Here is an 18,083-nt window from a genome sequence, read left to right as displayed (position 1 = left end):
CCTAACCCTTCTTAAAATAATATAGGTAAATACAAAGAAGTCCACTTATAATGAATTCAGACACAGTACTAAGATTCTGCTTCTAGTGAAAAAGGGAGTCTAAAGTGAACAGTTAACTGACCTTAAGGCCTTTTGCTGAGCCTTGAATGCAGCTAAGAAGGGATTTGGGTGCAACTACTTAGGCAGGGTGTTCTGTGAACTGAAAAGGCTCCATTTCCAGCTCAGTCCAACTGGAATGTGGGGACATGGAGTAAAGATGAGCCAGCTGCTCTCCATGGAGGAACTTAGGGGCAAGACTGTTCCTCAGGTACCTGAGGGCCAGGTTATAGAAATCTGTCTCTGTGGAGTCATTAGAAATGTTTAAATGGATGTAAACAACTATTAGTCCTCACGTTTGGTATTCTAAAAGAGTGTATGTGGGGGAGATCTTGAAATATTCCAAGGACTGAATAACCAATTGACACTGAAGACTGAATGGACAGATTTCCCTGGAGCATGGGTGAAGGTAAGGCGGTACGGGCCGGTACGGCGTACCGGTAAAAAGTGGCTGCCGGTACCGGCCCCTCACGCCTTACTTTAAAGCGCTGCCGTGGCAGCACTTTAAGTACCCTGCTGTGGCAGCGCTTTAACATCGCTGCTGCTTTTGCACCCCCAGTTGGCGGCTCTACCAGGTCCCTAGCAGCAGGGCCACCGATGGGAGGGGGGCGCAAAAGGGGCAGCGACGACCCAGAAGAGCCGATGAAGGGGAGTGCAAAAGGAGCAGAGCTTTATTGTCACTGCCCCTTTTGCCCCCCCAGGCTGCCAATGGGGGTGGGGGCAAAAGGAGCAGCTGCCCTGGGGCCGGCGATTTAAAAGGGCCTGGGGCTCCGGCTGCTGGCAGTAGTGGCTGGAGCCCTGGGCCCTTTAAATAGCCACTGGAGCCCCAGGCCAGGCAGCCTGGAAGGGCTGGCTGGGGGATGCTGACCCCCATCCCTTCCACCTAAGGCTCCGCCCCCTCTGGGGGAGCCAGCCCCGTACCGATAAGTTTTCAATTTTACTTTCACCCGTGCCCTGGTGTGACAATATAAGGAAAACATGCAACTGAGAAAATATCCTGTGATCTTTGAAAGGAATAGAGTACAGGCTGGAGCTGAGGATCAGTCTTTGCAGGACTAGGAATCTGAAGTCTTTTTCTTTCCCTCTTGATTTTTTCAGACTGTAAATGTTTTTTTCATGGAGGTTTGGAACAGAGTGGCTCAGTAATGCTTCTGTCATTTTAATGCATTTGTCTTGGATCACTCAGGATGCATCTTCATATAGCACAGATTCTTACTATAAATGGAAAATTTAGACACATTTTATTATCTGTATAGTACATTAACGATTTCAAGAAAATCCAGCCAGTTGATCATACAGCAGGTTGTTCTTGAAAGAGACTTTAGTCTATCCAGTACATTCATCAGTGTGACAACTCAAGGCATTAGATTTCACACCCATGTTGTGATGTTCACTCTGTTAGCCTGGAAAGGGTTAAACAATCTGATAGGCCACACCTGAGGTAGTGGTAGGCTTGATGAGCAAGCACTAAGTGAGGATGGAGACCAGCTGGACAGGAAGGAGGTGGAGGGGGGAAACTGGCATATGGCCAGAAAATGAGGGCAGAAGGAGGTTGTAGTGGGGAAGCTTGTAGTTAGTCTCTGGGCTTCGAGATGGAAAAGAGAAAATTCTGGGAGAGAATAGAAGGCATAAGGTTCTGAAGGAAAAGTTTACTCAGAAGCATAGTGGAGTAGAAGCCTGATAGAGGTGGAGTAGCAAAAGGCTCAGAGAAACAGCAGCAAGGTATGGGATGGTGTAGATCTTGACTACTGATTTGAATGGTCCCTGAGCTGGAATTCGGAGGAGTGGGAGGCTTGAGTTACTCTACAAGCCACTGGGGAAGTGGCATAGCCTCGAAGTGTAGGGTTGCCTGGAATGATTCCTAGCCAGCCAATCCAGGGAGACTTTGATACCCCAGAAGGGGAAAACTATAGTGACTTGGCTGGAGGGCCAAATCATAAAGAAGGAGCATCCTGAGTCACAAACAAGAAACACTGCAACCTCTGGAGTGTGAGAGGAGGTGACTGCACAAGCAAGAGACAGAAAGGGGTGTCAGACTGGGTGGAGTTATTCCCCAGATTCAGCCACAAGGAGGTGCCCCAGTAGTGATTCCTATGACACACATTCATATCTAGTTCAAACCAATGTTTATAATCTTATTCATTTATAGTTAAGGGGCTATGATTGTGTCATGAAGGTTATGGAATCTGTGACTTCCATTGACCTCTGTGACATTTTCTGCTCTGGGGCTGCAGTTCTCAGCCCCTCTCCTGGGGGTAGGGGGACTCCCTGCAGCTGCCCAGCTGGGTGGGTGCTGAACTCGCTTATCCTTTTTGTCAAGGATATTTTTAGTGCAAGTCAGGGACAGGTCACTGGCTTCTGTGAACTTTTGTTTATTGCCTGTGATCTGTCCATTACTTTTACTAAAAATATCTGACAAAAATTTAGCCTTATTTATAAACCTCTCACCTCTAGTATTGCGTATGTACTTTTGCATGTCTTTATCTCTACAATTACCAAATGGTTATAAGTGTTCCCATGGTAGGCCTGATCTTCTGAAAAGACTAGAGCAATGGTCTCCTGAAGACTATAACAGTGTCACATCAGCAACAAAGTATGCGATAGTGTAATTCTAGTTTAATATTTTGGGATATTCCATAAAATGTCCCATTTCCCTACTCCTATGTCTTCCAATTTCAGTTTTTGTCATAATTAAAATGTCTCTCTTTTTAGGAAAAAAATGATATAATTACTCATAGCTGCATGTGGCCAGGAGTAATGTAAAACTCCTGGAATTTAAGGGCCATATTTTTACAGAAGGCTATAGGTCTGTGGGCAAAATGCATACATAAGTTTGAGCTTAAATTTGTGAGCATAAGAATCATGATTGCGCTCCCATAGCAAGAGGAATATGCAAATTGTCATTGGGTCAGCTAAATGACTATTTACATACACAAATATAACCAATTGTGGTAGTTAAATGTATAAATATTGCCAAGGAGTTATATGCTAACATTGGGTTGTCTTTGTAACCAATGAGCCCTAAAACCCATAGATATCTTGGCCCCTTGGCCTACTGGTGGTAATTTGCATGACATTGCAAGATACCCTGTTATTGCTGCTTTATCTTGGTCGGGAAAATTTCTGTGTGTGTGTGGTATGTGGTTTTTTTTTTTTTTAAATAATAATAAAAAAAGGGGCTAGAAGGAGCCATTAGATCATCTAGTCTCACCTCCTGCATAGCTCAAGGTGTGTCTACCCTTGGAGCAGGGGTGTGCTTCCTAGCTTGAGAAGACATACTTGTGCTAGCTCTCATTGAGCTAGCATGCTAAAAATAGAGCGTAGCCGGAGGGACTAACTCAGGGATTTTCACACTGGGGGTTGGGACCCCTAAGGGGTTCGCGAGGTTATTACATGGGGGGTCATGAGCTGTCAACCTCCACCCCAAACCCTGCTTTGCCTCCAGCATTTATAATGGTGTTAAATATATAAAAAGTGTTTTTAATTTATAAAGGGGGTCACACTCAGAGGGTTGCTATGTGAAAGGGGTCACCAGTAAAAAAGTCTGAGAGCCACTGGACTAGCTGCTGTGAGTATACACGTGTCTGAGACCCTAGGTATGCACTTGGAGACGCTAGCTTGTCTTGCTTCTCATGCTGCAGTGATGACACTCTATTTTTAGCATGCAAAATCAATGAGAGCTAATGGGAACAGGTCTCCTCTAACTGGGGATCACACACACAGCGTGAAGTGTGTAGACATAGCAACAGAATTTCATCCACTTACTGAGTACTAATACTTTCACCTGAAAGTCATTCTATTGGAGACAAAACAACATTTTGGCGATGGGCCTAATTATTAATAAAAAAAGAAAAAGAAAGTAAAACACAACTTTGATTAACAGATATCTGTTAGAAGTGAGTATACAAAGTGGTGCAAATACACTGAACAGACTTTCTCTTTAGCTTACCCAAATATTCACTCATAATTTTTCACACTCTTCATCCAACTGTCTGGGTGATGACAAATATTTAGTTAGTTGCTGTTTGTGATGCTACAGTTGTAACATTATTATAGAGATGAGAAATGAGTCTACTAGCTGGAACTATTCAGTCACCTGGGCAAGACCATGGCTCACCCTATGGACCTTCAGCCAGGAGTAAGGGACAGTAAGGTGCCCCTTTACTTCTGTGTGTGGGCTGCCTGCATAGCAGCTCACTCTAGAACATACTCCAGGGTTCTGTTCTGTTCTACATAGGATCTTATACTGTTTTCCTCACTATTAAGCAATGGGCCAACCCAAGTGGCTGCTACTCCATTCACGCACAGGTGGTATGGAGTAGGCAAGCAAGTGTACTGTATGCGCAGAGTCCTGACTCTCCTTCCCTATTATGTGCTAATCAGCATAGCTGAGCCAGTAATGACAGAGACATAATCTGCTACTGGTATATATCGGTAGCAGATTCCTTCTCCCTGAAGTAAGAGGGAGGTCAGGTCACAATTCTCTCCCTAGTCTGCTTCTGGGGTAGTGCAACTATCAGCTGCCCAGTACTCAAGGCAGGTTATAAACTGACAGTCTACCCCTGAGTTTTATAGTTCACCTTTGCCAAATCTCCAGTGCTTTTCCATTTTTGAGGCAAATGACACAGGCAATGATGCTTTCATCACTTCCCCAGAGAGGCTGTTCTACAGTCTAATTGTTAGGAAATGTTTCTCGATAGTCAATTTAAATTTCCTTTTTTCTTTTTCTCCTCATTGCATCCATTTTGTCACTCCAACCACCTTGGACCATCCCATACAATTCCTCTCCGTTCTGGGAGTTACACTTAATCATCTATACAATAGATCATTATGATTTGACCTAGGCACATGCAGGTACAAGCTGACGGAGGTGTGAGATCTGCCTTGTGACCATCTTTTTTTTTTTTTTATATATAATTTAGTTTGCTCTGGGAGGGGAAGATTATAAACCTTAGTTAGAGCATCTGCATTCCTATGTTAGAAAACACTTAGGGTTCAGTGTTTCATGGGTCAAAAGCTTATGTATGCTTTAAGTATGCACTTAAAAATAAGACCATGTAGGAATACCAGGAAAAGACAAGCCACAGGTTTAAAAAAGAATAGCTGGAAAGGGAAAATTATTCCAATAGCAAAGTTTTACGAGTCAGACTGTGATTTCTTGATCATTAACCTTGATTAGTAATGTAAATGAATGTGCTCTAAAATTCTCAGGAAAGCTCGTATCTTTCTATCCACCACATACACTTAGAGTAAAACTATAGCTGCTGTCTTCAGAAGATTCTACTGAACACATGATGACTCCCCTTCCCCAGCCACATTTAGCCAGCAAATGTGTCTGCAAGCAGTTAAAAATAATATACTGACAAGGCCAAAACACAGGAACAGGAAGCTGTATAGGCCTCAATTCAAGAAACTTTAAATTTTTTAAAAATGAAAGCAGAGATGCCTCTTTGTGTTTCTAGGACCCCAAATTTGGGGTGGGGTGGGATGTTTGGCAAAGGGTTTTGCCACCCCTAAATTCCACCTTTTTGGAGAAGATTCAAGGGCTTAGGCTGTTCAAGAAACAAATGTTTCCAAGGCTCCTGGATTCATTCTTAGCGAATTCCTGTTTTAAGGAAATGGGTTTCTTTAATCATTTAAATCACTCCTTTCTAGATATCTTCAGAGAATTAAACTATTCTTTATGCAAGATGACATGGATCACTGGGCTGGGAGGGGAAGAAAAAGGTCAGAAAAGGGCTAGAGAATTATAGCCTTGTAGTTTACCTAATCTTACCCCCTTCTGATTTTTTCTCATTTGTCTTGTGTCTATTTCCATGGTATTACTTGGATTGTAAGTTCTTTGTAGTCAGGAGTGTCGTTGTGTTTCTACATTGCCAATGAAAAGTGGGGTCTGGTCCTTGACTTGGGCTCCTAGGTGATACAATATTAAGAAGTGTATTTGATAAGGTGATACAATATTAAGAAGTGTATTTGATAAAGTTTCTTCCCATAGCCAATTGGTTACTATATAAATATTGGACTTAAAATGGTTTTCATTTGTTACCCCTCTCAGGCAATGTAAAGCATGTTGCTATCAATAACTTGCTTTTTGGGCATCATCTGGGGATAAGAGACAGGATATTTGGGTTCCACTCCCTACTATGTCACTTCCCAAATGCCCTTAGACAAATCTCTTCACCTCACTTTGCCTTGTTTCCCTCCCTGTAAAGTGTGGATAATGATACTTGCCTATGTCACAAGGGTGTCATGATTGTGAAGTTACTGATGTCTTTCAAGCACACTGAGATCCTCAGAGGGGAGATACCACAAAAACAAATTATTGTTAGTCACAAATTTAGCATTCATTTCCGCAATTAAGAGTTAGCAGATAGCAATTACTTGCTTGTAGAACATATTTCTAAGAGCTGATTGTGAGTATCTTCCTTCAGTTAGTAATTTGTTCACCTCAAAGATAAATCAAACCTTTTCAACTCACCAGACCTCTTCTTATCTGTTTTGTTCTGCAATACACTGCGCTGTTCTGGGCTAAGTCCTTCCCACACACCTGTGCGACTCCCAATCAATGCAACTGTAATTGAGAACAGAATTTGGCCATTATCTGTATGCTTCAAGATGATACTGTTGAGACAGTGACTGGGGAAAAAACACACAGTACACTTCAGACTTCTCCTTTCAGAATCTCATGAACATATTGGCAATCTGTTGTAAATGCAGCACAGTTTTGTGATTTACAAATAAGCTTTTGCTGGTTTGGTATGGTAAAAAGATGCTCAATATCCATTACTGAGACTGCCTTAAGGGGCTGTTCTTCCTGCCAACCTGGCTCATCTTTTCCAAACAGCCTGTGCGGAAAAGACTTTGTGGATTTTATAAAGAAGTGCCACTAGATGGCACAAAAGGCTTTTGCAAAGCAGATTGTTTGTCATATAGGGATCCTTGTGGAAGAGAGATCTTGATCATAAATCCCATATGCAATAACAGGTTCATAATGCACCCTACAGACTATATGTTGTATTTTTCCCTAAGATATAAAGTTTCATTTTCAATAGAGGAAGCTGTGTGGTGGTTTTATTTATTTGTTTATTTTTTTTATTATTTTTTTTTAACATCTAGCATGTTCCCAACGTTAGGTTTCCTTTCCAAGAAGTGGACAAGCTAAGCCTTTAATGTGCATTGACCAAGACATCTGTGTGATGTTTGCAGTAAAATGCAGGACTGATAGCATGAGGGAATGAAAACGCATAAGCCACAGTCTTGGCAGGCTGGATATAGAGAGTTATTCTTTGTCTTAAAAAATGAACATATAGGCGTGTCACAAATGTTGTCATGCTGATCCATTATGACAGAACATCCAGGTAAGAGGGAAAGGTTTGCAGAGAACCTGCCTCATTATGGGAGTATAGCTAAGGAGAAAACTAAAACTTGAAGGGTTAATGTCTAGCTATTCCACCTGGAAGCAGGCGGGGCACACCCTGACTGTTTCCTAGGAGCAATGCACACATTGCTCTATCCAAGGACAAGGGCTAGATATGAACCCTGAGAACTTGATTGTTTGGACAGCTACTGTGGGAGGTTTCTTTAGCCTGGGCTCAAGGCCTGAGAACCAGGATTGTAGTAGATAGAGGATGGTAACTAAGCATATGAATCAACGTCATACATTCCTTTGTGTAGCAGTGTGTAATGCTTAGGGGGAGAAATATAATAAAAGGAGAAGGTGGAAGGCAGGGGGGGCAGAACAGCCCATCTCCGCTGACCAGCCTGCTTGCTTGCATAAAGCTGTGTTCTGTCTCATCACTGAACCGCAACAACTGGCGCCCAAACGTGGGGCCCTCAGCACTCACCTCGCCCGGCAAGGGTTTCAGACGCGTCACTCATCCACTTCGTGGATCCCGGTGAGTATTTTTCATTGTGGTAAGTATGGGAAGCTCCCTCTCTGCTTTGCAAGTGCAACACTGCAATGAGCTGCAGTATTTGCTGCGTAAGGCTCAGCATGACTGCCCGGCTCGAGAACTCACTCTCCTGCTACAGGAGGTGCGTGCCAAGTGCCCGTGGTATCCTGAAGCTGGAAGCCTTAAGCTAGCGGACTGGGAGCGATTGGGCCAGACATTGCACAAAGAGCCTCGGGCACCCGTGCAGGCTTTACATGCCTGGCACCTCTGCCGCGACGTGGTACAGCGTGTCGCCTCAGACAGACCCTCCCTCGCGAGGCTGGTGCTCTCGCCGCCCCCGTCCGCCCCTGCAGTCATCCCCCCTCCTGGCGATGCGACACAGCGTGTCGCCTCGGAAAGGCCCTCTTCAGCACCAACAGAGGAGCTGCCGATCCTGCCACCCCCGTCCGCTCCTGCAGCCATCCCTCCCCCTGCTTCGCCCCCAGTGCCTCTATTACCACCGCCTCCCTGGCCTTCCCCACCGGAGCCGGTGTGTGATCACCCTCCCCCCATGGGGCCCCCTGGAGAGTCATCTGCATCTGCTCAGAAGCTTTCGCTGGTGCAACAAATGGTTCACGCAGCGAAAGCTCGATCAGATCTTACAGCAGAGGAGCTGGCTGATCTGGTCTCCGTTTGCCCGGTGACCTGGCAGAATGATGACCAGGGCAACCCCGTGGGCACCTGGACCACTCTGCCATACTCGGTGGTTAGAGAGGTAAAGAAAGCAATTCGTGAATTTGGCCTGACTAGCACCTTTGTGCGTGGTCTCATTGAAGGGATGGGTGCTGGGTACTCCCTAATCCCTGAGGATTGGAAAACGCTGCTGCGCATGATGTTGTCACCCAGTCAGTATGTTATTTGGCTTAGTGAGTATCGGCAGATGGCAGAACGCCAAGCCCAGGTATATAGAGAGTAAGGTATCATTTATGAGCATTTGGCAGGGGAGGGCCAGTTTGCTACTATTGGGATGCAGTCTCAACTCCCTCAGGCCGTCTTCCCCATTATCTCCACCTGTGCCCAGCATGCCTTCAAGAAGGTCCCGGATTCAGGCAAGCCTACCAAAAGCTTTGTCAGTATCCGTCAGGGTGCCTTAGAGTCCTTTTTGGATTTTACCAACAGATTGCAGGAGGCTATCCTCCGACAGGTGGATAACACTGAGGCAGCTCACGAGCTCCTGTTAAAATTGGCAGTTGAAAATGCAAATGAGGATTGCCGCCGTGCTCTCCAGGCAGCACAAGTCTCTGGTATTTTAGAGCTCTCAGACATGCTGCGGGCGTGCCAGAACATTGGCACACAAGCCCACAAGGCTGGAGTTCTGGCTGCCGCCCTCAGAAAAACTGGGAAGGAGGGGAAGCGCTGTTACCGCTGTGGAAAGGAGGGTCATTTTCAGCGGGAGTGCCGCTCATCTAAGGCACCAGCCCGACCCTCAAAGAAGTGCCCCAAGTGTGGGAAAGGTTATCACTGGGCTAATCAGTGTCGTAGCGGGTCGGGAAACCGCGCGACGGGTCCCCCCCGAACCCAGGGCCAAACGGGGGTGTTTCCTACTCAGGCAATCGCTCCTCTGCCTTGGAATCCGTAGACTCTATGAGGGCAGCGACTGCTGGAAGTGCAGGGCTTGATTTGATCATGCAGGAGGACACTGACTTTCGGCTGCCAGGGGAGGTCTGTGCCATACCTACACAGGTGACGGGACCTCTCCCTGCCAGCTTTGTGGGTCTTGTTCTCCCTCGCTCACATGCTGGGAAACAGGGCTTTTTTGTCATTCCAGGGGTCATTGATGCTGATTACACTGGCATTATTAAGGTTCAGGTGTGGACTCATCTTCCACAGTCGCTCCCACGTGGACGGTCAATTGCACAATTGATTTTAGTCCCCTATCAGGTGCCAGCTGCCGAGGATCGAACTCGGGGTGGAGGAGGCTTTGGATCGACGTTGTCTCACTCGCTGTCTCACAGCGCGTCTTCTCCACTTGTTGCTCTGACAATGTCAGTCCGCCCCTCAAAACCTTGCTAGATAAACAATTAAAACAAGGGGAGCTGCGTCTCTGAACCTTAGGAGACATTCAACAACAGATGTATATCCTCTTGTTTACTTTACATAATTTAACACTGAATGCAGATCAGCAGACCCCTGCGGATCGGCATTTTCACAAATCTGAGGTACTGGAAAGACCGCGTGTCTTTTACCGTCAGCTGCCCGATCCACAGTGGCTGGGCCCAGCACCTCTAATTACTTGGGGTCGGGGATATGCTGCTGTGTCTCTCCCTGCAGGACCGTTGTGGGTTCCAGCCCGGTGCGTGCGACCAGCACTTAAACAACATGGCATGGCACCAGGGGCTGTCGAATCCCATACCAGAGTTTCAGCTGACCTTGGAGGAGACCGCGTTGCCCCCCGAGTCGACAACGGCGGGACGGAAACGGAGGAGGCGTAACGTCCCAAGCCAGCCCGTGACATGGGGAGCAGTAAAAGCATTGGTCGCACGGCTCAACGAAAACTGGCAGCAGATCAGCAGCCAGAAACTCCTAAGACTTTGTTTGTGGCGATTCTCGCCCAAATCACTGCTAATTCTGTGATGATTGTGTGCCTTTTGTGCCTGCTATTTCCTGTAGGGGTTGGCTCGGAAGCGCCTCCCCCATTACAAGTCCGAAGGAGAATAAGATACTGCTCTTTGCTTATGCTAATCTTTTCTCCCAGTACTCTAGCATGGCTAATTGGGGCCCGGCCAACTATATTCTGCCTCGCACGGCTATATCCCTTCACACACCGCACCCGGCCGGGGCTCACAATGTCACCTGTGCACGTGTAGTTAACTGCACTAGTACAAAGGTGCCCTTGGGCTGTCAAAAAATTTCTCAATCCCTTTTAAATTGTTCCCATGCTGTTAATGTTTTATATAATTATGGCCATATCATCCTACCATCAGGATGGGTTTTTACTTGTGGTTCATGCACCTTTAATTATATTCCTGCAAATTTAAGTGATGGCACCCTTTGCTGTCTTAGTAAAATGATACTTATATTGCCTTTTGCTGGTCACAATTGTAGTAAAAAAAGTGTACCTCTTTTAGATGATTATATTGCAAATGTTAAGCTTTTGGTTATTTTGTGTTTGTAATCATTGGGCTTATTTTTTGTTGCTGCTGTGTACAATGTATTCCTTCCTTGTTAAGACTTTGTAAAATTTTTGCCCTGGAAAGCTCCCCAGGTTATGTCCTTGTCTGTCTGGGAGTTAAATAGCATGATAAAACAAATTGGCGGCTACCATGAGATGGCCAACTTCAATAAACAAAAAAGGGGAGATGAAGGGTTAATGTCTAGCTATTCCACCTGGAAGCAGGCGGGACACACCCTGACTGTTTCCTAGGAGCAATGCACACATTGCTCTATCCAAGGACAAGGGCTAGATATGAACCCTGAGAACTTGATTGTTTGGACAGCTACTGTGGGAGGTTTCTTTAGCCTGGGCTCAAGGCCTGAGAACCAGGATTGTAGTAGATAGAGGATGGTAACTAAGCATATGAATCAACGTCATACATTCCTTTGTGTAGCAGTGTGTAATGCTTAGGGGGAGAAATATAATAAAAGGAGAAGGTGGAAGGCAGGGGGGGCAGAACAGCCCATCTCCGCTGACCAGCCTGCTTGCTTGCATAAAGCTGTGTTCTGTCTCATCACTGAACCGCAACAAAAACTCAATTTTTTTTGTCTTGTTTTGTCATTGTCGTTATTAGATGGGAGTTTAGATATAAAAACCAGTGAAGGACAGAAACAGATTCTTGCTTTTTTGCCACTCTTTCACATTATGTGCTCCCATGGTAGTAGTAATGTGATATAAAAAAATTAGTAATGTTGATAATGGAGATAAAAGTAAGGCCTATACCAATCACATTTCAGTTTTCTCTTGGCATTAATATTGCTCTGAGCATATTGCTCTTAGCAGCAGTAGTAATAATAGTAACAGTTGAAAGCCATTGCTGATATATCCTCCTGCAGTATTCCTGGTGAGTGGTGTTAAACACCGAATGTTACACACAATTTGCTGGAAACAGACCTGCTAAAAATTGTTTTTTTATAATCTGGGGTTCTTCTGAGCTAAAGTTCATTAGGTGATTTCTGATTCTTAAGGTGATTCCTTGATTCAGTGCTGATAAAATTGGTGAAGCAGTGAAGTCACTGTCTGAATGAATATTAACGAACAAATCTGATGAGAAAAATCTAAAAGGTTTGGACAGCCACCCAGAAGTTCTGATTTTTGTCCAAACTTCTTAGATCTAAAGCCAGTCTAGAAATCTCATCAAAACAGGCTGTTTTAAAAGCTTCCTGATACCTTGTATTTTTGGTTAGGGTGGAAATATTGAGATGAGCCTTCCTGGTAGCATTTTGGCACTTATTTTTCCAGTCCTGGCCAGAACTCCAGAGAGCAGAAATATATAGATGTCCCTCTGCACTGTGAAGTTACTGCCTGAATGGTTGGTGTTTTGGTGTTGGGGTGACCCAAGACTAGAGCTGGGTGAAATGTTTCCAACAAAAAAAGTATATAAAATATTTTGTGAACAAAAGGCAGATTTGGGTTGACTGAAATACTCTGTGAATCTGGTGTTGAATTTGCCACATTGTTTTTGTGGAAAACTAACAAAAAATTTCAACCTCCCCTCAAATAAAAAAAACACACTAGATTTTTACGATTCCAAATGACTTCATTTTGAAATTTGCCTCAATTTTATTATCCCCTTTGTTTAAAGCAAACTAGAAAATGAAACAAAAGACTTCATTTGACACCACCCCAATTTTTCTTTCTTTTTTGGGTTTTCCAAAAAATTCAGTTGGGTTAACACTAAATGATTAAAAAAATTTTTTTTGATCAGCCCGTGATCTGAAAAATCAGTTGTTAGCACAGTCTACTCAAGGCTGACAGTGCTTGGTGACTTCAGCGTTTACACTGATGATGATTCTTCTGCGGCAGCTCAGTATTTGCTATGGACTGTCACAGAACCTAGCGAGTGTCTCCTCCTGGTCACCCACTAGGACTGCTCTGAGGGAAATCCAAGCCTCTGCTGCTCTGGATTCCTGGGTATTCCAAACTTCTGGAGCCTCAGCAGGCTGCAGCACTGGTTCCTTCATTGGCCCCTGGCACATTATCTGGGCCGGCCACCCCTTCTCAGAAATGGAGCTCCTTGGCCCCCAGGACCAATGCTAACCCCTCCCCGGCAAGGCTACCCCAGTTACTTAAACACCCTCTCCCAGAACTCCACCCAAATGGTATGAAGCTTTACGGAGTATTTACATGCTTCAGATACTTCTAACATTTATCGATCTGGGTGCAGGCTTGTGTATGGCTCAAAGACTGTACTGGTGACTTTACTAGAGGGTGTCTTGACAGGGAATGAAGATCAGGGTTAGAATCCTGGCCGCACTGAAGTCAATGGAAGTTTTTATCTTTGACTTTGGTGGAATTATTAGCTGCTGTTGATATGGTTGATTATGAGGTGGTATTGACTCAACTGCTGTCAGGATTGTCTATGAAGACCTTGGGAAGTCTCTCCTTAGCTGGTCTGAATTAGCCCAAATCTGTTGACTTTCAGGCATGGCTGTAAAGCTCTCTCTCTCTCTCTCTCTGTGCGTGTGTGTGCGCGCACACGCTCATGACTAGGACATACATACTGGAAGTTGACGGGCTTTCTTTTTCTTTCTTGAATGTAGGGGATTTATTTGCATTGGTATGTGTATTTCCCATATGTGACAGTGTTTACAGCCCTGGATAGCCCTGTTTCCATGTAGCATTTGTATAAATCCTAATAAATAAAAATGAAATCTTATGAGTAAAAAGGTTCTTCAAAATACAAACATTTTGGGAGTGAGTGTGAGGTGAAGGATGAAAAGAAGGAGTGTGGTGTCCGTTTTGATTTGCCGTTCCCTAATATCTCTTCAGGATCAGGAAAAAAAGCTGACTCTGGCTAGCTAGTGGGCCAGAAGTTGTCTTGTTTGCCAGAGAGGTTCATGAATTATCAGCTTTTGGAATCAGGTTTGTTGTTTCTCTGGTATTCCATCACCTCCAGAGTGAATGATATAAGCAAAGGGCCAAATTCTAACCCCAGCTACTTCTGTACATTCCCATTAACATCAATACGTGGAGATAACTGAATTTGCCCTTTCAGACCTTTGCTCTAATATTGACTTTGATTATCTGATCTCCTTTTCCTTCTCTGGATAAAATCAAACGTAATACTTTCCCACTCTTTTTTTTTTGTCTCCTCCTTACCTCCAATCACCCAACCCTTTTATCTTTCTTAGTATAATACTGGCCCCTAATTTCTTTTATCCCCAAAATGGGCTCAGTGTTTGCCACGTCCTGAAAAAATCAGATGTTCCAGATGTAAAGATTCCTTCTTTTTCTATATTTTTAGTACATACTTTATCATTTTCTGTAATTGCGCATACTGCACTCTCTGGATAACACCTACCCTCACTGCCTGCAGGCCAACTGGTACTGTATAACATTACTTTTCTGCTATCTGAATTTATGATTGACAGATGCGTTAGCACCTTTTGGCATCTGACACACACTTTGTCCCCAAACCATTTGTGCTATTCTGATAAACAATTTCATTCTTTTCTTCTCTTTAGACTCTGAAAACGTTTCCATGTGATGGAGCTGAAATGGAACAGAGGATTGCAAGAATGTTTCTCCTCTGGAGTTGTATGGTTTGGTCTTTGACCTTGTAGCAGAAGGTGGTTGATAATGGATCACTAATAAAAAATTTATTGTGTAATTTGTTAGGGTGTTTTTCATGTGTGTGTGTGTGTGTGTGTCACAAGCTTGCTGTGAATGGCTAGTGCTCCCTAGGTTACATATTGTAAAGTATTACCAGATTTTGCAAGGGTTGCATTATCCTCACATTTTGGTTTTATAGTTTTGATTTTATTAGACTAATTTTTGTATTGAGGTACATGCTGTTACAGATACTATACCTAGAGAAAAACACAAAGCATTTGACAGGAAAGGTTCTGTGACTATGGATACCGAGTCCTCATGATTCCTATAAACATGGATTTATTAGTGTGCAGAATAATGAATTTTAACTTCTGGGATATTTCAGTGTTTTTATATTTGTGCCCAGGGCCAGTTCGGAACGTAGAAAATGTACTTTCAATTAAATGTTTGTGAGGTGGGTGGGTTTCACAACACACATTCTAACTTTTGATAATGTGAAAGCATCTTGTTTGAAATAAATTCTGAAACTCAACACTGCCAAAAAATTGAGGTTTGTGCTCAGAAATGGGATCCTGATGAGTTAATTTTGGAGGGAGGGGGAAAAAAATTCTGGAGGCCCACTTCAGTCACTTCTATGAAATGCAAATCTTCAAATGTCAACATTTTTCAATTTCATTATGAATATTTTTTACAGGCCTTCATAGAATATAAGCAAATTCCTTCACCCTACTATACATAAACACTTATGCTCTCTCCTTGAAAACTAGTCCTTAGTGAAATTCATTTGTCATTCAGTTGTAACCTATCAAAAAGCTACTTTTCAATAGGGACTTATTTCACTCTGCTCACATACTCTTCTGCACACAGCTGAAGCATGGAGCTCAGTTCACTTAACACTATTAGGGGATATTGCTCTTTTGGAATGTGACTGAAGGAAGTTAGTGACTGGGCATAAAATGGAGGCTCTTACACAGTGCATGAACTGTACCAGTTCTGTGTATAAACAAAGTACTTCAGCTTTCACCATGGTCAGTTGCTTAACCTTTCAATCACACATGTACACAGAAAGGGAAAGCAAATCCAGAAATTTACCAAGTAGGTTCCTTTTGGATTCTCTGTCTACTCAAGCTTATCTCTTATAGTATATTGTGTACTTCAACTTTATAGTCAGATACAAGCCCAACAGTCTACCCCCCTGCTCACTAGAAGCTCAGTCTTGCAAGGTGCTGAGCATCCCTGACTTGATCCAGCAAAGCACTTAAGTCGTTGCTTAACACACGAGTAATCCCAATAACTTCAGCGCTCAGCACCTTGCAGGATTGACCCTGGGAGCTCTGTTTGTAGTCTTATTTTTAGACAAAGCTAGATAACAGGCCTGTGCTGCAGAGTATGCAAAAGAGAGAGAACCAGGTCTTCAGATTCGACTTGCCTGGGTTCCATTGTGTTTCCACGATTCCCAGCATCCTGCTGTTGTTCCCTGTGAAATGAAAAAATAACATGGAAGGTACAGCAAACTCTTTCCCTGAATTGCAGATGGTCTTACTGAAAATAATGTCTGAAATGTTTCTTCCTTTGATCTGAAAAATAAAATGAAGTAAACAATGTTTTTGTGACACAGTAAGAGAGCTGGTATGAGAAAATGCCTCCGGAGACCTTGATGCATTCTCAGGCATCAGCCAGAGGCATTTTACGCACTGTGGCAGCAGTTTTTGCAATACCTCTCACTACTCTTTGTGCCCTTAGAGGACCCAATCCTGCAAACACTTATGCAGGGAATAACTTTGTTCATGAGTAGCTGCACTGAGGGAACTCAGTAGAACTGCTCACTTAAGCAGTGTCGCTTCTGTGTATCATTGTTTGCAGGATTAGGCCCACTATGGGGTGAAATGGAATCTTTTGTTATGTGTGTACACACACACAAATAAATCTCCATGCTGTAGCAGCTACAAACATCTCAACTGACTTAGTCATTGGACATCACAGATGTCAAACAAAACCTGTGGGGTTTTTAAAGGTTTGTTTTGGATGAGATAAAGGACGAAAAAACAACCGCCCTTGACTTGTTTCCCTCCATGTACCCAGCTGTGTCTATGCATCTCAAGGAAATCTTTATCAAATATACCTGCCCCAGGATAATTTATTTTCCTTTCTTGCTTCTAGTTACTTCTATCAGTTCTGTACATTCTACCTTTCATCCATGTTCCCTCAGGCCCAGACACTGCACCTATAATTTGATTGCCCTTTGCCTGGTCAGACATTCTGCAATGCTTCCACACCTCAAAAAACTTGTTCATTAATACTTTACAGTGTGCTCATATCTAGGAAGCAACAGGATCCCTGAGCAGAGAATAAAGGCTATGGTGGACAGTACCAGTGGCAGGGCCCTACAGAGAGTGGGATTAAAAATTGGATTGGATGGGATGAGATCAGTGACATGTGACAACAATTGACTCAGGTAATTATTTTTTAAAAATATTTTGCACTTGAATAGTGCTTAATCCCCCAAATCTCTAACTTTCACCACACCCCTCTGGGATAGATATTAATATTACACATTTGATACATGGGCACAGATTAAAAGTACCTTGCTTAAGGTCTCAGCTTCTCTACCCAGTTCTACCTCTATAAGACCTGACACACTCCCCCTGCTCTGCTTACTTGACCATGCATGTAGGAAAGAAAGGGTAGCTGAGCAGGAAGAGGGATGTACTTTAGATTGATTCCAAGGTACATCAGCCATGAGTTCAAGTTGGATCATCTGAGTGGGAGAATTGGAGATTAATTATGCTAGGTTCAGTTTTTGGAAAGGCAGATCACGAATGTAAGTCAGTCAGCAGGATGATTAGAAGAGACCAGATGGAATGCGGTTGTGGTAGGTGAAAGGCAGTAAATAGAAAGTCAAAGAACTAAGATTGGGTCTTTAGTTTGAGCTTTGTTTCCCAGGTTTCTTGAGGGGAAGGGGTACACAGTGTCAGGGGTGCGAATTTCAGCTTCAGAAATTCATTAGGGTGTAAGGTTTTGGTGACCTGTCTAGTCACATGGAATCCTGTTTTTTCAGGGTGCCCACACTACTCACTCCTAGCCTAGGGCCAGACTACCCCCTGCGGTTCCCAGTCTGTGTTCCTGTCTGTCTGGTAGTAAAAGACTGACAGAAATTGAATTCTCTAAATGCCTTAAATTGTGCTTTGGTTCCACCTCCCTGTGCTCGAGCACGTGAACACAGATGTGAGGGATCACCAGACAGCAAAACGTCACAGACAGGGGTGTGTGTAGATTCACCACAGACTGGGAGGGGTTGCAAAATAGGACGGAGGTAGACAGGGGGATTTTGTGTGTACATGGAGATT

The 18,083-nt window shown here is 43.8% G+C and overlaps 2 protein-coding genes and 1 long non-coding RNA gene across 4 annotated transcripts in view; 2 read left to right on the top strand and 1 right to left on the bottom strand.

The window, feature by feature from the left end:
- The window catches only part of NOCT (nocturnin), a 74,230-nt gene extending 66,086 nt beyond the window's left edge, over positions 1-8,144 (bottom strand). The window contains exons 1-2 of the mRNA XM_073341148.1: positions 7,941-8,144; positions 6,575-6,667 (exon numbers count right to left, since the gene is read on the bottom strand). Coding sequence (XP_073197249.1) covers positions 6,575-6,667; positions 7,941-8,091 — 244 coding nt within the window. The 5' untranslated portion in view covers positions 8,092-8,144. The remainder of the gene's footprint in view (positions 1-6,574; positions 6,668-7,940) is intronic.
- The window catches only part of LOC140910391 (uncharacterized), a 161,167-nt gene that overhangs the window by 38,390 nt on the left and 104,694 nt on the right, over positions 1-18,083 (top strand). Inside the window, exon 1 of one of the 2 annotated variants that reach the window (XR_012158563.1) lies at positions 17,573-17,608. The exons of the other annotated variant lie outside the window; for it this stretch is intronic. The gene's annotated coding sequence lies outside the window, so the exon portion shown is untranslated. Of the gene's footprint in view, positions 1-17,572; positions 17,609-18,083 lie in introns of those variants that run through there. 2 annotated transcript variants of the gene reach the window in all.
- Positions 7,249-11,679, top strand: LOC140910395 (uncharacterized). The gene is made up of 2 exons (XR_012158566.1): positions 7,249-7,991; positions 9,796-11,679. It is a non-coding gene; the product is annotated as an uncharacterized lncRNA (long non-coding RNA).

The sequence above is a fragment of the Lepidochelys kempii genome, chromosome 4 (genome assembly GCF_965140265.1).
Source record: "Lepidochelys kempii isolate rLepKem1 chromosome 4, rLepKem1.hap2, whole genome shotgun sequence".
Lineage (NCBI taxonomy): Eukaryota > Metazoa > Chordata > Testudines > Cheloniidae > Lepidochelys > Lepidochelys kempii.
This window is presented reverse-complemented; position numbering and strand designations above follow the sequence as displayed.